The following is a 17637-nucleotide window of genomic DNA, read 5'->3' on the forward strand; positions in this document are numbered from 1 at the left end:
CATCAGTTTTAGTTAGAGCTAAAACGATGAGTCAATTGACAGAAAAATAATTGGCATCTATATTGATAATTGATTACATTTCAGTTAAGCAAAAATCCTTGAAAAATGAGAAACACTCTCTGATTGGAGCATCTTAATGAGATGATTTGCTACTTTTCTTTGTACAGCTCAGGTGTCGAAGTATCCTTGACTTTAGACTTCAGGCTGCTTCTTTATTGATCCCAATCTGGGAAATTGTTTTGTTGTGGCAGCAATGAACAAAAAACATACAGACGACCACAGAATAGATACAAGAATTTAAAAAAGTAAACAATAAAGTGACTGAAAAAATATACAGAAAAAGCAGCAGTGAATACAAGATAAAACTAAATGTAAATGTACTGTAAATATAAATAGATGTTGTGCCAGATACTGAACCCCAAAGTGCCCCTGATGCTGCGCCGTCGGTGTGTGTGTATGTGAATGGATACATTCATAATGAGCGTGTGTGAATGGGTGAATGCAGACTTGTTGTAAAAGCGCTTCGAGTAATTGTCAGAAGCGCTATGCAAATACAGTCCATTTACCTTTTGCCATTATCACTGACAGGGGCAGAGTTGGGCACCAAAGGCCACCGGGAAAATTCTGACAGATTGGCCCACCCCCACCCAACCACCTCCCATATATGAACAACACATTTATTGTCCTGGTTATATCAAGTGATTCCAGTTCTGTATCATTCTTCTAGATAAGACCACAAGATGAAATAAAGACGGAAGAATCAGTGTTCAAGAGCATTAGTTTATTTCCCAAAGGTACCGTCAGAAACAGATAATATCACAAAATTTGAATTGTGGGATAAATGCATATCAAACAACATCTAATTTTGGCTGCCTCCTGAAAAACTTAGAAATACTAGTTAACTAAATTAAAGCAGGTGCCTCTACATTGCAACTTACTTCTGGTTTTACAATAGCGTCTTTTTTCCAGTTTATCAGAAACTAAAATGGGAGAAAAAAACTGTTACACTATTTATCTCCCTAAATCGTCAAATATGGTTGCCATGAACATGAACTGACCATTACCCCGACTCTCTAGCCTGTTCTTAAACAGTCCACGGAAATCACTGCCATGCTGGTGGCTCTGTGAGAATGTAGCGGTCAGTACACAACAGAAACAAGTCTGCAGCCATGCTAACAGCTAACAGCTCTGTGAGACTGTGCTAATGCATGGCCGTGCTTTGAGCTAACTGCTAATGTCAGCATGCTTTCATCTCACAGTGACAATGCTATCATGCTAATGGTTAGCATGTTCACCCTCTTAATTTAGTGTGATGGCGTGCTAATATTGCTAATAAGCACTAAACACAAAATGCAGCTGAAGCTGATTGGAATAAATCAAAGACGTGATGATGGCGCTTGAAGAAAAGTGAGGGGGTCATGAACGTCTCAACATGTCAATTACCATGGCAATCTACCCAATAATTAAGATATTTTACTAAAAAACAAAAATATCAACCACGTGGTGGTGGTGCAGAGGAACAAAACAGAAATATTCATCCTCTCTTTGATGAGATGTTTCAGTCCAGACCAAAGCCGTGGGCTGTCATCGCTATCCATAGTGCTATGCTGTTAGCATGGAAACAAAAAGTAAACTGCACATGTATACATTGTGACTGTCCGAAGTGTGCAACCTACATCCTCCCTCCCCACACCATCTCCATCTTCTGCACATGGGCCTTGGATGATTTGGAGAAGGTGCTTTTAACCACGTTGAGAGGAGCTGCCTTGCCACTGAGGTAGACCTTATTGAGACACGTAGGAAGCCAAGCCCGCTCCTCCTCCTTCTTCTGCTCCGCTGCTCCACCCTCTCTGTCCTTCTTGATGAGGGTACATGAGTAGGCAAAGATGTATCCCGTCATGAAGGCATCGAAGCCTGCCCGATGTGTCCCTGCGTCTGCCTTCTTCTTCTGATCGTCAGTCTCAGACGGGCAGCCAACACACTTTTCCGTTCTTTCTCCACCATCGTTTGTGTTGCTTGAAGTGATTGTGTCATTCTGAGTTGTGGTGGTTGTCTTTGTGCTGTTGTCTTCACACATTCCGTTTCCCTCGCTGTCTGTTCTCATGTCCTCGCCTTCACTCTGTTGTGTGTTTCTGTCTCTGTCCGTTAGAGGCTCGCTGTCTTGGCATGGTTCAGTCCTTTGCTGGTCATCTGCCGATTCTTCCTGATCCACCTCCATATGGGGTACTTTGTTTTCGGGGGCCCCATCAAAGATGGAGGAGCTATCCGCTGCCATGCCTCCACCTCTCTTCTTCTCTCTGTGTCTCTTCCTTTTTTTTCTCTTATCCCCCATTCCTTTCTCGTCCTGGAGGACGATCAGGTCAGTGTCATGGGATAATGGACACTGGGTACCACTTGGACACCAGCCAAACGCCTGTCCGACAAACACATTGAAACAGACAGACGGGGTAGTTAATAAAGATACTGACATACAGCAGCATCTGATAGAGAGCTTCATCACACGGTGCAACAACAATCACCTGAAGCTCAATCTCAGCAGAACCAATGAACATGTGGTGGAAATCTAATGGGTTCATCCTTGAGTCCAAGTGGACATTTTTGTCATTTGTAATGAAATCCCCTGAAGGCCTTCCAGAGGTAGTGGGCTCACAAGAATGGAACCAGCAAATCTACTTTGTTCTTTCTTGAAAAGAAAAAGTAGAAACTCACAGAGAAGCGCTGGCAGATGTCAGTCCGTCCCTCAGAAGATCCCACAGCTGGACACACTCTGTAGTCCACATAAGTAGACATGTGACTGACATACTGACAGAACTCTACATGAACGTGAGGTCCCGTTCCTCCAGAGGTCACACTGCGAGTGTTATCCAGCTTACTGGAACGAGGAGGAGGTAATATGAGTGATCGGAGAGACATTATGATTAAAACATACACTTCAAAACACCGACACAACGACACAAGCACAACAATGCACTCCAAGGTGTCCTGATGTAGAAAACAACAGACACAGCAGTGGAAACATCATGCTGCTCTGCTCTGCTCTGCTCTGCTCTTCACTTAAGCCACATGCATCATTTTCTTACATTGTCACATCTTGTGCATTATAGAGCAGACCTCCAGGGGAAAGCTAACACACAAACAATTCATTTTCTTACACAAAAATTCAAAAAGTTCTCTGATACGGCTTAGTGTTTGCAAACAGTCGATGTTGCTGAGCCTTTTTTACAAAGAAGTCTGCATTTTCACTACATTTCAATGTGGCACCAAACACTAAGTATTGTCCGTCTGGACGATGTCAACACATAACAGGAAGTGTTTCTGCTGTGTGTGTCTATACTGTACTGTAAAGCATCACTCACCACTTCTTATAGGCATACTCCAGATAGGAGGCAGTGAGCCGGAGCTCAAATTCAGTCACATACTTGGTGTCATAGATGCCAGCAGGAAACATTTCAGACAGGTCGGCTGTGAAGGTGGCCAAGCGCTCGGGCAGATGAGCATAAAAACTCTTGAAAAAGACAAAATCAATTGCAATTATAAAAAATGCAGTTATTAAAAAATGCAGCATGCTGTGAGGTAGACATGATGCTCAAAGCCAATATAAGTCATGACCTTATTTTTAATCACAGCTGATGGTAAACACGACGGAAATGGTTCATTAGTGCCGATGTTAGTATTTTTGCTTACTGTGATGGAATTTCTTGGAGTATTTTCAAATGCTTCACATCCCTTAAATCTGTAGAAAACTTAGCTAAAAGGCTATGTAAGTCAATAAATCATAATAATTGATTAAAGTACTGAAATTGTGTTATATTAAAAAAAAATGAATACAAATTAGAGAAGCTGGAACCAAAGAACTTTTGGCATTTTTGCTTAAAAAAACACACAAAAAAAGCCACTTGAAATAATACAATAAATTCATCATCAGAATAGTTCATCATTATTTTTTCTGGCAATCAACTAATCGTGATCGACTGATGGTTGCGGCTCAAATACCAACAACGACTCGGTAAGACAATATAACAGGCGCAAAATGTTTTGCTTTATGTAAAATACTTGAAACACAATTAGTGTGACATCAAAAAGAGAAAAAGAATGAAATAGAACAGCAAACCTAACAGCTTGGTGGTACCTGGTAAAGGAAGGCCATGTCGATGAGGCCGTTGTGGAGCACCAGGGGTTTCCTGGCACGCAGCAGTTCAGTGAATAAGGCCCGGATGTGGACTCCTCGGTCGTCTGATCCTCCCTTAAAACAAAGGAGGAGAGAGATAAGACAGCTGGAACTCAAACGATAACATCTAAGGATGGAAACATAGTGCAGTATGCAGCGCAATTAGCATACCACAATTCAATTTTCAATTCAATTCAATCTTGGTGCTGGAGAGTAACATAATTATCTACTGTATATAGTCATGGGTCTAATGAAATATGGTCTAGTGATAAGAGCGTGGAAATGCCATGTGGGTTTGATTCTCGTCTTATTTATATATTATGGGGTATCAGATCAGCTGTCACAAGATACATGTCGAGATGGCGCACTTATCGCTCTACTGGTGACCCAGGACAAGATGAGATCAAACAAACTTCTAAGAAAGGACAGAAGGTTCATAACAGACTACAAACTGGCATGATAGAGAACACGGTGGGATCAGGACACACAGCACAACACAGACGATCACATATCATCACCTTATTATTGCCCTTGCAGTAAGGGATCCCATGAGCGTACTGCTTGTTAAAGTCAAATCCATGTTGTACCAGGAACTGGACTGACTGGGGCTCGATGATGTACTCCTCTGAACACAGCAGGGTGAGGTTATACACCTGGACCAGGTATGTGTCTGCAGGCTGGGGAGGAGATAAAACAAGGTGGATGCAAAGGATAAACAGTCTGCAGGGGAAAACCTGCTTATTTGACATGTATAAGATGCATTAAATCTGATCCTGCTGTGGGAGACATATTATACATACTCACAAATCATACAAGAATGTGTGAGAACTATCTCATTAGCATCCTTCGACCAGAGCGTGCATACATGTACGTATACTCATCAGAAAGAATGTTTCATGTGATTGTACCTTGCAGTCCTGTTTCTTGTAACAGGCAATTCCCAGTGAGAGAACGGAGCGGGAGCGAGCTGCATGGCATATGGCTTTATATCTGTCCTCTATAGATCTGAAACATGATGGCAAGGGTCAGGGTCAACTTGCACAGACACAAACATTGAGAAGCAGTACGAGACGGCAAAGCACCCACACTGACTCATAAAGCACCCATTTTGCTCCCTTGGCTTCCTCCACAACAACCAGTTGATAACATCTCAGGTGAGTGTGTTTTTGAAACTCACACCGATGTTTTTACTCACTCAGCCAGCAAGGACTTCCTGTTTCCAAGACCACTCAGCTCCTAAAACAACAAAGGGGCCACTTACGACTTTTTAAGATTGCTGAAATCGTTTACAAATCAAAGAGTGACATGGAAGCTAACTGAAACAGGCAAAACAGACATATAGACAGGAAGACAAGGGAGTAGCGATGATGCATGTGGATCTGGTAATGAGAGAACACAGACCATGGGCTGCTAACATCCACAGGTCAATACACACGCACACGCTTGCACTTACCGTGTCCAGTGCAACGAAAGAAGACGATTTAATGGCCACTACCATAGCTGGCCAAAGGTCTTTGAAATTATCATTTTGGACATCAACAACTGGAACTACCATTGAAGATTCCATGTTTGTCTCAACTTGTGTGGAAAGAAAACAGCTCTTTCTCGCGCCGGAAACGTTTTCCGCACCGTTGCAGTCGACTACCCGGAGTACTTACAGCTTGGCTAACTATGTTTTAAAGGTTTTCATTTTCAGCTGTTCTGTGCGGAGCCCTTGCTCAATGCTTACTTGTGCTATTTTCTTCGTACAATTGACATTTGTTTTAACATCTTTTTTTTTAATTTTGGGCACTTAATTCAGGTCGACAGCTTTCAACGCCTCCACCGTAAACATTTCAACGTGCTCCTTAGGGGTCCTCTGACAAATATACATAGTAGTCGGACTGTTGCCTGAACGCAAATAAAAAACGTTTGCCTCTAAATACATGCACACATTTTTAGCATTTTATGAATGTAGCCCTTTGTTGGGAACCTTTCCGTCTTTTCATTTGGATTTGCAATCTCTTTTTGACTTTTTTCTTTTCAATGAACATTTCAAGCAGGCGTCTACGATAGACACATATAAACAATACGTCACTATGCTTAACGATCGAGGTGACGTGCGCCATTTTGGCTCAAACAAAGTCAGAAACATTTTATCTTGATAAAGATTTTTGAATTGTATCCATCAAATACGATTTAAAAGTCTGCATGTCAAAACTCCGGTTTCCACGACTTAACGTTTGATCCTAATGCAACTTTTTCTTGTTTTAAGACCGCGTAAGTAGTTAGCTGAAATAATCATTAATAATCCCCAGCTGAGCTTCATTGCCAGTCAGCCGAGCTAACTTGACATTTGCTAAATTTAGCTCTGCTGTTCGTTTTAAGTGCTGCAATGGGTGGCTGCTCCGCTCCAAACTGCTCTAACTCAACCAGCATCGGCAAACAGCTGTTCAGATTCCCTCAAGACCCTGTCCGTAAGAAGAAATGGGTGGTGAACTGTCGACGTAACTTTGAACCAACTCCCCACTCCAGACTCTGTCAGGTCAGTTTGCACACAGACTGGCATGTTTGTGACTCAAGTCTAGTTTATTAAAGCACTCACACATAGACGGCGCATTAGTTTAAGTGGACAGGACAATGCATCTAAAAAATAAAGTGACGAGTTTTGTTATTTTGTACCATCTAGATTCAGTTGATTTATCGCTGTGAATCGTTCCTTTCTTTCTGCTATATCTGAACTCTGCACTCACTGTATGTTTGCTCTTGTTTCTTGTGTTTGGATGGCTCATTAGTTGGATAAAATATGTGTATTTCTGTCCTGTCTCCCCCAGGACCATTTTGAGCAGAGCCAGTTTGAGGAGATTGCAAGGTCTCCTGCTGGGGGAAAGAAGCTGAAGCCCAATGCCATCCCCACTCTGTTCAACATTGGAGTCCGTCCTAACCCTGCAGTCACTGCTCCATACATCTTGCTGCCCATGAAACCCGAACCAGGTAACTGAAAGTGCAGCGGGGGTTTTTATTGAATATTTTGTGTTATATTAGAAGTGGCATGTTTGAGAGGAACTTATGTTCAGGTGGTGTGTTGCCTGTAGTTCCTGTAACCTGAAAAAGTCCCTGCTCCAGAGGTGGTTCTTTCCAGTCAGCCTCACGCTGTTGGAGTAGACACTGATAGTGTTCCCTGTCAGCTGTTCAAACCTGAGCTTTAGGACTGCAACAGCGAGTATACAGCATCACTTTGAACTCACTGTCTTATGGTCATATTTACTGTAGGGTTGAGTCTCCGCTTCCATTTCCTCCAGAAAGATTCTATTAAACTCTTTGAAATCCGAATTGCTCAACATCAAACAGCACGCAAACTTACCCAGTGGCTCATGAACATTACAAGAATTCAGCAGGAGGAAGATAGACATATTTTCTCAATAAATTGTGGAGATCGAGACACATGACCTGAAATGAACGTGTATGTTGTTCATTGTCTGCTGGATATAAAGTAGTTCAGCAACTGTTTTTCTAACAATTACATTGTTATAACAAGCTGTGGTTGTGTATCTGTTTACATTTGTGGTTTTCTCTTCCCCTCGGCCAAAAATCAGTTGCCACAGCTATATTTGGTGATTGTCATTGTGGATAATAACCAAACAAACAAAAAAAAAATTGCATCTACAGTAGTTTGCTCTGCGTCCTCCTTAAGGTGAAACGTATTAATAGGTTCGTCAGATTGCTCATGACACTGTGTAAGACTAATAAACCAGAAGCATATTGCATTTACTGGACAGGTAAGGCATATTTGTTCACGTGATACAGTGTCTTTCTGTATTGTGGTTTGGGGTAACACTGTCGTCTCACAGCTAGAAGGTCCCAGGTTCGATTTCCACCTGGGGCGCTGGGGGTGTGTCCTCCACCATGCCTTCGGTGCCTGCTGCTCAAGAAAAGGGGCCTTTCTGTGTGGAGTTTGCATGTTCTCCCCGCGTTCACCTGGGGTATCCTCCTTAAAAAAAACAAACACTAAAACATGCAAGAAAATCACCACCTGACCAATGGTGACGATAAGGGAACTGGTCCCTGAGCGCCAGTCAGCTGGCAGCCCACCGCTCCTGGTCTGTCGTGGAGGACTGACCAAGGATGGGTCAAAAGCGGAGAATTTCACATAATGATGTATGGCATGTGCAGTTTCCCCCCTAACTCTGCATGTTGTGTGTTTGTGACTAATAAAGGATGTCTTCTTAAATGAATACATTTGCAATATTGACAGTGTGTAAAGCACTTAATGCCTTTAAGTTCAGGTACATGTCAAGTGCACCAGATTCCAGCCAAGAAGTACAGTACTAGTTCTAAATATTGCTTTATGTTTGTAGTGGAGAAGGAGCTGAACTTCGGGGACCATGGCTATGCCAGACGCACCCCTCTGCCTGGCTTGGAGGAGGAGGAGGACCAACAGCCCTGCAAACAGTGTCAGCTCCTCAAGAAACAGCTGGAGCAGGAGATGCAGCACACTGCGAGGCTGCAGAAGGAGGTGGGATCACTGCTGGTGTCTCTTTCAACAAATTACCCTCTTCTTTCTTGATTTTTTTTTCTTCTTATGCGCTACATTTTAATGCCAGTAAAACATTGGGTCAGATGTTTGTTGTGAGAAAAGAAATAAAAAAATGTTATTTAGGGAATCATAAGTGTGAGCGTTCAATACATAGCTCCAATAAAAGCTCTTCTTCTCTCTCTTTCAGGCGGAGGAGATGAAGAAGCGTCTGTATCGGCTCGACCGGATTGAAAAAGGTCTCCAGAACTTTCTGTCTGAGGACCAGATTCGCACCTTGTCCCTCACCAAACGCTCCCGCCGCGCTGTCTGGTCTCCAGAGACCATCCTGAAGGCCCAAAAGATCCGCTCTGCAGTTGGCACAAAAGGCTACGAGTACCTGAGAGAGCTAGGATACCCATTGCCCTCCTACCGGACTCTGTGTAACCGCCTTGAGACTAAGATCATGGTGACAACTGACATGAGCTGTGAGATGCTGGCGGAGCTGGGCCTGGGGCTCATGGCCCCCTGTCACAGTCCCACAGAAGGTGTTGGGGACAATGATGAGGAGGGACTGATAGGTGTTTTGTCCTGATTGTGGCAGTTTGCATGACGTGCTGATTCTATTCAAGGGAGGAATGTGCAGAATTTGCTGTGTAAAACATCTGCAGGTGTGACTTTAAGTAACTTAAGATGGCCATATCATGCTTCTATCTCATCTATGAATGACTTAAGCCTCAATATACACGTGTGCTGAGTTGACTTATTTGGATTGTCACCTGGTTGTGCTTGTGATCTGCCCCAGGTGAGATGCTGAGGCTGGCAGTTAGCCGAGCTTTATGCTTCTGGTGTTTCTTCATGTGAGGAGGTGAAGGGTGTGGTCTGTGACAAAGTGGACTCCACTAAGAATGTGGGATTGTGTGAAAAGCGTGGGCGTAATTTGCACAAAGCCTGGTGAATTTGCTGCTTTTGTTTACAGCTGATGTAAAAGTGTTCCACTGACAGTGTTTACATGAACAATTAAACCCTGGTAGTATTCAGGATATCCAATGTACTGAGAGCAGACAAGCTCATATCCTGGCTGAGGTAGCTTGAGCATTCTGATATTCTGAGGATATTCTGCAAGCTTTATTTTTGTTACAGTTCACCCAAAATATTTACCATTTGATGGTTTGAGTAAAGCAGTGGCACAAAATTGGGATAAAAGAGAGCATCTAGGAAGATGTTTGCGTTGAAACATAATCAGTGGGTTTTGAATTTACCTAATCAACAGCAAATCATTCAAATGCTGTCACCAAAATTGAGGCTTGATTCCTTAATTTATAGATCATGAATTCTGATCACATTTTCAAAACCTTTGCTGTTTTTCCAGAAGGTTACAAAATCATAGAATATATTAGGGAGCTGTGTGTAGTCCACAAGGTTTCATGTAATTCTGCACTATATAGATAGTAAATGTAGCTGGATATTTGACTGAAGTGTTCACATTTGCAGCGAAGTTGTAGTCAGCACAAAAGGTATCACAAAAAAAGCTCAGGCGAGTCACATTAAGTCACGTGACGTTCAATATCCAAAACACTGGCGCTGTCAGAAAATAAAGTAATTTAAAGAATCACCTTTATTTCTTATTGTGTGTGTATGTGTGTGTGTGTGTGTGTGTGTGTGTGTGTGTGTGTGTGTGTGTGACATTTCTCTCCATTAAAAGGCATATAGTGGACTGCATATCAGGCAGCTCACAGCCAGAAGCAAACAGCACTGTTGCTATCACTACACTGGGTACGTTAGAACAGAAATGAAAGCTCCACCAGTGGGAAAAAACCTAACCACAAGTGTCCTTAAATACCACTGTACCCTGTAGATACTCACACTGGCCTATCAGGTGATGTGTGTATCTTCTATCTCAGTTATCTTTCCCCTGTGTAAAACAAAGAATGACATTTTACTTTACCAGAATGGACTTTGAGCAAAACACTCCCATGAGAGATTAGATATTTGTTTTGCAGTCAGATTGTTGCCTCAATTGAGCTGAAGGCAACTTTTAATGCTGCATACGAGTTTGTGAAGACGGAGCAATGCCTTCAAGCATTGCAGCGTTACAGCGTGTGTATACAGTACACTTTACATCTGTTTATTTGACTGACAGCACAGCTCTGTGCAGTAACTGTCCCTTTGACCCCGTGTTGACTGTCATTGATTTTGGCCTCTTACAAAAGTGAAACCGTGGTTTTGTTTGTCATAGGATGGCATTCACCTCTACACAGTCAGAGGACTGACTCACACATAGTAAAGTAAATATTACTCAGTAATGAGATCAATATCACATACAAGAAGTTCTTCTGATGGTAAACAAAACTAAGCGTACAGGATCTGTGAGGACATGCTTTGAGCTCCACTCTAACATTACAGTGTTAACATGCACAGGTACAATGTTCACCACCTTAGTTTAGCGTGTTAACATGCTAACATTTGCTAATTAGCACTGAACACGAGCACGGGTGAGGCACATGGGAATGTCATTTCTCATAAACCAAATAATGGGGCTTCTTAAAATTGTGATATGGTAATGGCATGAGACAAAAGTTAAGGGACCATCAAAGTTATTACAATTCACCCTGAGTCAAACATGCATGTCTGGACTAAAAGTCTAAATTGATTATTACAGTATGTATACACCCTGGTGGAAACACTGCTGCTCCCCAACAGCCTTTGTTTACGAGGTGATCTGGATTTCAGAGAAAATACACCGATTGGTTTTCAAAAGTTTATATTACACATAAAAACAGGACTGTTTCTCTGAGGTCATGAAAAGTTGACCTTTTAGAGATGTGCGGTTCTCACAGGACAGCTGCACACATGTGATGATGATGATGTTATAGAATATGGTGCTTTACTACAGTAGTTAAAATGAGCTCAACCATAAACATCTACAGAAGTAAAATCAATCCAGACACATCAGATTTACTAGCAAAACACTGCCAGGGCTCATTTTACTGCACAGTGAGTACTTTTACTTTAGATACATTTTGCTGATAATACCTATATACTTCTACTGAAGTAAGGTTTTGAATGCAGGACTTTTCCTGATGTGGTTTCGTGCTTTGAGTTCAGTGACGGGTCTGAATACTTGTCCACCACTGTAGTGCAGAAATGAAGAATACTCCAAAAAATTCAACATGCATACATAAAAAAAATCAGCATGCTTCCATAAAAAGTACTGTTGATGGACTCTATCCCACAATGCAATGCACAAAGTAACTGGAAGAGATGGGGTGTCTCAGTGGCCTAAGGGTTGACGACACTGTCCATGAGTCGTGACACCCCACTTTCAGCCCAACTGGGGACATTTGCTGTACAATTCTTTCTCCTCTTATTTAGTCCTCTCTCTCTCTCTCTCTCTCTCTCTCTCTCTCTCTCTCTCTCTCTCTCTCTCTCTCTCTCTCTCTCTCTGTTTGATTTGGGGGATGTGCTTAGACAACCCCACAGGCTTTAAAAGCGACAGGGGTTTGCTGTCTGTTTATGTGGGTCACAGGACAGAGAGAGGACAGAGGTAAGGCTTTCTTTTTATTTAACAATGCTTTTATTTTTGTAAAGTCATTTTGAAATGTATATTTGATGAAGGATTGTATTTGTATGTGCATTTGATTTTTTTTGTTTGGTCATAATAAGAAAATGTTGCATCAGAAATTCCCCCCCCCCCCCCCCTAATACTACTCTTAAATAATTCATTTGAAAATTTGTTAACGCACATTTAATATCATCTGAATCCAGTATGGAACCACTGTTCATGGGAAAAACTAATGCACCTTCATGCTGATAAAACTGGAGATATGAGTTTGTTTTCAGGAGACTGATGTACCAGTTGAGATAAGATTTGTAATTTAATAACTGAACTCTTAACTATTTTTTAAATGAACTACCTGAGCGGGCGCATTCATCTGTTTGAACAGACAGAACAGTTTTTGGATGACAGGCTGTAAATATCTCTGCCCCAGCCTCTCTTTGTCTCTCTATTTGCCCCAAACATTCTTCTGTCTGTTGGCAGTTTACCCCATAATAAAGTCTTTTTGCTGATTATCTCCACATGTGAAGAGAGAGACAATGAGGGTTTACTCTTTTAATTATTTGGGGATCAGACTGACTGGCCATTTAGTTCAGGGCAGGGGAAACCTGCCAAAGACTGGATCTGCTTTGAGCCCAGACTGCGTGCACGTGACTCACTGCTGTCTGCAGACTGCATTCATGTCATCGATTGATTGTCATTATATACAGTGTAGAGGCTTTGGCACACGTTTTGTCTCAATCTAAGGTTGATGACTCAACTTCACTGATGTCATTACTTTTCTTTTCTTAATATCTTTTCACATTTTTGTTTAATCGTCTCAGGATTTGGTTTCAGGCTGTATGTAGCACCTATATGACGATGTATAAAGTGTCAAAGTAACATGGCTAATTGGCTGTCTTCTCCTCAAGCAGATTCAGTCCAGCCAGGGAGGGACAATGCACTCTCTCTCCTCGCTGTGGCTGTACACAGCCTTGCCGGGTCTGTTGTGGGCCTCACACGTCACTCTGCTAGTGGAGGGGGACAATGACGCCTCCAAGATCTGCAAACCTGCCCCCCACTGGGAAATAAATGGGCAGGCACCCATGCAAGAGCTGCTGGGAAATGTGGTTGTGGTGGCGCTGCTGAAGGCCAGCTGACAGTTCTGTCTCACTCAGGCCTCCAAGTGAGAAAATAAACGTCACTGAGCAATTTAGTAGTTTAATATGCTTACATCAGTATGACAGTGTATAATATGTTGGAGGACAGGTGAAATTAGTAAATCATTATTAGTTAATCCGAATAGTTGTGTTTTTTTACATGTCACAACAGGAAAGCACAGGTGTACATAATGAAATTAACAATGTGCTGAATTCCATTTAGCTGCTTCAGTTTCAGGGTCCTTGTATTGGGTCATGCAGTCATCGTTAACACTATTACACACTATGATTTTTCTACTATAACATGCGTGTTTAGTTGAACTGGTTTGTTTTTAATGAGTTTTATTTTGGTATTGTTTCCAGTCTAAGATTGTTGTTGGAGGTGACTGAAGTTCCTACCAATAATTATTTACATGTCTCCAATACTTCTCTAGCTAACACATGACTCTGGACATGTGAGTTCTTCAGAGAAAAGACCAAAAATTGTCAAAAAAATATTATGACAATTTTGAATTAATTCCTTTGAGATTTGCGGAAGGCACCTGAATGCAGCATTACTGCCTAAATGTCTCTTAATGCAAAAATGATGTATGTTGTATAGTGAGCTATAATGCCAGTCAACAAGACATCGGTTTGCACCACTTTTACGTATATGCTGCTCTTCCTTGTTGCAACTGAATATGCAACACATTCAGATTTACCTAATCATTTCATCTCTTTGTTAATACAAAACAAAGGGTACGATAAGCTAATATGCTGCTATAATTAGAAATAAGCACATGTAGTATATGGTGAGCAACATGACAGCTCGTACAGCATGCCTGGGCAAACCAATTCATCATGTTTGTAAAAAAAAAACCAAAAAACATAACTGGCTCTTTGTGCACTGATTTCAGCTGAGAGTTGGTGTCTCTATCTGTCCCTCTGTAGCATTGGAGGCCTGCGTGCCAAGCTGAACCGCAGCAACCTGACAGAGGTGTCTTTTATGATAGTCAATGAGCGAGAGCCTCTGTCCAGAGCCATGTACTGGGAGCTGAAGAGAAGAGCGCCCCCCGGTGTTCCTGTGTACCAGCAGTCTCCCTTTCAACATGACGTGTGGGAGGCTCTGGATGGTGACAAAGATGACTTCCTGGTCTATGACAGGTAAGGCAAGACACCTCTCCAAGACATGCAGTGGGATTTAGCTCTTTGATGAGACGAGAGGGCAAACAAAAATGCATAAAATTAAGTCTCAGCACCCTTGGCTTGCCAGTTTTCTTGGGACTCATGTCATGACTTTGACTTTGCTCCATGTTGATACATATTTCTAGCCACCATATTCTTGATTATAAGATAGTGCGGTCAATCTTAGGAAAGATTTTAAAAGCACAACTGTGATTTATCTCACAGTGAGAGCACATTAGTTCTGACATGCTGTGGGAGAGTCAAATAAAGCAAGTGCTTTGAAAGGACCTGGCTTAGGATTTGAAATGAAATGAAATAAGGCAGGACCCAATAAAATTGCACTGATCCATCCTTATTTTGATTCTCTCTGCAGGTGTGGTCTGCTCACCTTCCATATAGTGCTACCTTACAGTTTCCTGCATTACCCCTACATAGAGGCTGCAATCAGAGCGACTTATCATAAAAACATCTGCAACTGCTCCGTGAGTAATCACAAAACACACACACACACACACACACACACACACACACACACGCGCGCGCGCTTGCACACATTCACCAGTCGCAGAATAGTATCACACATTTCATATTTTCAGGGTTTATTAAATGAATTACTCATGCAATCGAAAAAGACAGTGCTATAAACTCTAAGTTAAACCTGCACTCAACAGTATTTTTCCAACAATGGTGGATAAAATGACAATGTGTAATGTGAAAGAGGTCGCTCATAGTAACAAATCCACAAACAATTACCATCCATCTCTGCACTGCACCTCATCTCTACCAAGTTTTCTTAATCTTTTATCTCATTGTTTTGGTTTCCCAGCCATCAAACTTATTTCCAGCTGTAGCAGGAAGCTGTTCTCAGTAAAAAAAAAAAACACATTGTACACTACCTGCCCAGCACCATCAGACACAGTTAGCAACCAGCTGATGAACATAGCAGAGCATTTAGCAGCTAAAGAAACAGATATGCCCTTCAGGAGTTCATGGAGATCATAATGGAGCTAAGAGAATATTGGTCAGAAACACAACTTTAAATTCATGATAATGTCATGTCTGCTGGATGTGTAAATAGCAACTTGATTAGATTATAATATGTCTGTGTTGTGTTTTTAGCTTGTTCTGCTGCCTGTAAGTGGCCAAATTAAATGCAATTAATGCAGCTTGAAGCTACAAAATTCTAATGTGCTGTTTCCTTTCCAGGCCAATTCTACTTTCCCAAGTGGCAGGAACATCACCATGAAGAACGAGACAACGCAGTTTGATGTCAGCCACACATCTGCAATACCCACACTTCAATTGGACACTGATCCAGATGTGGGAGACACAACTTCTGGGGTGATTCATCACCACAGCCATCATCATCACCATCATCATCCTCATCAGTCCCATCACCACCCACACCATCATGCCAGTCATCAGAATCAGTTCCAACACCAGCATGATGGAAGTCAGAATGAAACTCACAATTTTCCTCTTCTCAGTGATCATCACCACCACTCTCAGCACCATCACCCTCACCCTCACCCTCATCATCATCATCATCAGCAGCAGCAGCACTCTGGCAATAATAGTGATATTAGTGGAGTGGACGTGGGTAATTAGGTAATTATTAATTAAATTAATAGTGTTTTTTCTTTCTTCTTAATCTGTTTAGGGTGGGTTTACTGAGTATTTTACTTTTGGTGAAACATTTTTGTGTTGATGGAAGGACACACAGGTTAAACAGCAGTTGAATCTGTTGTAACAGTAATCAGATGGTGGTTGCTCTGCTAGCATCCCCACACTTCCCTCCTCTGTGTGGATAATGTCACCATTCCCTCCCTGTCTGCTCCCATTAATGAAGTCTATGGTGTAAAACCTGCTTACAGGAGGCTGTGGACGGATGTGTGCGGAGGGACCGGATGGATTGATGGATATTGTCATCCAGACAGAGTCAGAGGACGCTGTACACTGCTGCTGAGCAGACCTCAGTCAGATTACTGTGCAAACATTTTCCTTCCTGTTCAGTTTCTGCTTCTGTTTGTCCTGTTTCATGCAGGATCTGGAGGTGATATAATGAGCTACGACATTACTAGGCACATATAACAAGAGCTTAAAGAGTATGGAGTGCTGTCCTTTATTCATTTTGGGAGGTGGTATCACAAATGATTTTAGTGTACTAACCCTATTAAATCTGCAAACACCATGTTTTCATTTGTACTTTTAGTGAAGCATAATATATGGTATTACTGGATTAACATACTGTATGTTGGTCCATTTAATCAATTTTGCACATTTGCTGTAGATTTGAATCTTTGTTACTTTACTACTTATTGATTAATTCCCTGAATGTAGAATGAACCTTGAGGTTGCTGTTCTCCATTAAAAAGAAAATACATATTGAAAGTGTTTGTTTCAAGGTGTCTTTAAAATCGATAATCGAACTTGTAATTCTGTCTGTGCCTCGTGTCGTACCAGTTCATGTAGCTGGTGATGGGAGATTTATCCTCTTTCACCTACAACAAAGTAATCTGACCATTAGGTCAACAAGGAGCTATGCCAATAGCTGGTTAGCTTAGCTTAGCATACAGACTGGAAACAAAGGAAAATAGCTAGCCTGGCTCTGTCTAAAAGAAACAAAACCAGCCTATAATCACTGTATGAATTGAACGCATGAGGTATAATTTGTTCATCAAAGTGTAAAAACAACAAATTGTGGTTTTATGGAAGTTTATTCACTGGAACTATTTCTTTAGTGGGAGCTTCCTGAAGTCTCTGCTGTTTGCCTGGATGCTCATGATGATGACAAGTCATGCGGTACTGACTGCAACCAGTCAAGAAATAGTCCTTTGCATAGTCCCACACAAACCCAAACATGGGTGTTTGTGAAGATTTATCAAACTGTGAGTTATTGAGGTTCTGGGAATTTCGTTGCCTTTGGACGAGCTGCGCTAGCTGTGTCTGCCTGTTTCTAGTTTTTATGCTGAGCAAACATATCTTGCGGTTGGCTATAGCTTCATACATCTTAGTATCTGTCTTTTCGTTTAACCAAAAAACCCACCAATCCACCTGGATTTGGGTCCCAGGGTGAAAGATTAGAACTACTGTTTAGCTAAGAAATTCATAGAAC

The 17637-nt window shown here is 41.8% G+C and overlaps 3 protein-coding genes across 4 annotated transcripts; 2 read left to right on the forward strand and 1 right to left on the reverse strand.

Moving 5' to 3' along the window:
• Nucleotides 1-761: 761 nt before the first annotated feature.
• On the reverse strand, nucleotides 762-6038 carry toe1 (target of EGR1, exonuclease). Its single transcript, XM_070974335.1, has 8 exons — nucleotides 5622-6038; nucleotides 5364-5404; nucleotides 5077-5173; nucleotides 4687-4845; nucleotides 4130-4243; nucleotides 3357-3505; nucleotides 2710-2872; nucleotides 762-2413 (listed from the first exon to the last, which is right to left on the reverse strand). Exons 1-8 carry the CDS (start codon nucleotides 5733-5735, stop codon nucleotides 1673-1675), a joined length of 1578 nt encoding a protein of 525 aa, XP_070830436.1. The 5' UTR covers nucleotides 5736-6038; the 3' UTR covers nucleotides 762-1672.
• Nucleotides 6039-6297: 259 nt separating this feature from the next.
• LOC139339116 (THAP domain-containing protein 2) lies at nucleotides 6298-10083 on the forward strand. 2 transcript variants are annotated; one of them, XM_070974589.1, is made up of 5 exons: nucleotides 6298-6427; nucleotides 6536-6692; nucleotides 6982-7141; nucleotides 8506-8663; nucleotides 8872-10083. In XM_070974589.1, the coding sequence occupies exons 2-5, from the start codon at nucleotides 6543-6545 to the stop codon at nucleotides 9253-9255; spliced, it is 852 nt and encodes a 283-aa protein (XP_070830690.1). In that variant the 5' UTR covers nucleotides 6298-6427; nucleotides 6536-6542; the 3' UTR covers nucleotides 9256-10083. The 2 variants fall into 2 exon arrangements, with proteins under 2 accessions (XP_070830690.1, XP_070830689.1); XM_070974588.1 differs by having other exon boundaries at nucleotides 6298-6692.
• Nucleotides 10084-12093: 2010 nt separating this feature from the next.
• Nucleotides 12094-16916, forward strand: selenop2 (selenoprotein P2). Its single transcript, XM_070974461.1, has 5 exons — nucleotides 12094-12207; nucleotides 13134-13384; nucleotides 14289-14501; nucleotides 14896-15004; nucleotides 15729-16916. Exons 2-5 carry the CDS (start codon nucleotides 13158-13160, stop codon nucleotides 16128-16130), a joined length of 951 nt encoding a protein of 316 aa, XP_070830562.1. The 5' UTR covers nucleotides 12094-12207; nucleotides 13134-13157; the 3' UTR covers nucleotides 16131-16916.
• Nucleotides 16917-17637: the final 721 nt, after the last annotated feature.

This window comes from Chaetodon trifascialis, chromosome 11, assembly GCF_039877785.1.
Source record: "Chaetodon trifascialis isolate fChaTrf1 chromosome 11, fChaTrf1.hap1, whole genome shotgun sequence".
Classification (NCBI taxonomy): Eukaryota; Metazoa; Chordata; class Actinopteri; order Chaetodontiformes; family Chaetodontidae; genus Chaetodon; species Chaetodon trifascialis.

Bases quoted from the DNA above. Each gene is read 5' to 3' on its own strand.
- toe1 (XM_070974335.1), bottom strand. From the start codon at position 5,735: ATGGAATCTTCAATGGTAGTTCCAGTTGTTGATGTCCAAAATGATAAT. The intron at 5,174-5,363 runs GTGAGTAAAAAC...ATCATGTTTCAG, and splicing joins AGGAAGTCCTTGCTGGCTGA to ATCTATAGAGGACAGATATA. The intron at 4,846-5,076 runs GTACAATCACAT...TCTCCTCCCCAG, and splicing joins ACAAGAAACAGGACTGCAAG to CCTGCAGACACATACCTGGT.
- LOC139339116 (XM_070974588.1), top strand. From the start codon at position 6,543: ATGGGTGGCTGCTCCGCTCCAAACTGCTCTAACTCAACCAGCATCGGC. The intron at 6,693-6,981 runs GTCAGTTTGCAC...TGTCTCCCCCAG, and splicing joins CCCACTCCAGACTCTGTCAG to GACCATTTTGAGCAGAGCCA. The intron at 8,664-8,871 runs GTGGGATCACTG...TCTCTCTTTCAG, and splicing joins CTGCGAGGCTGCAGAAGGAG to GCGGAGGAGATGAAGAAGCG.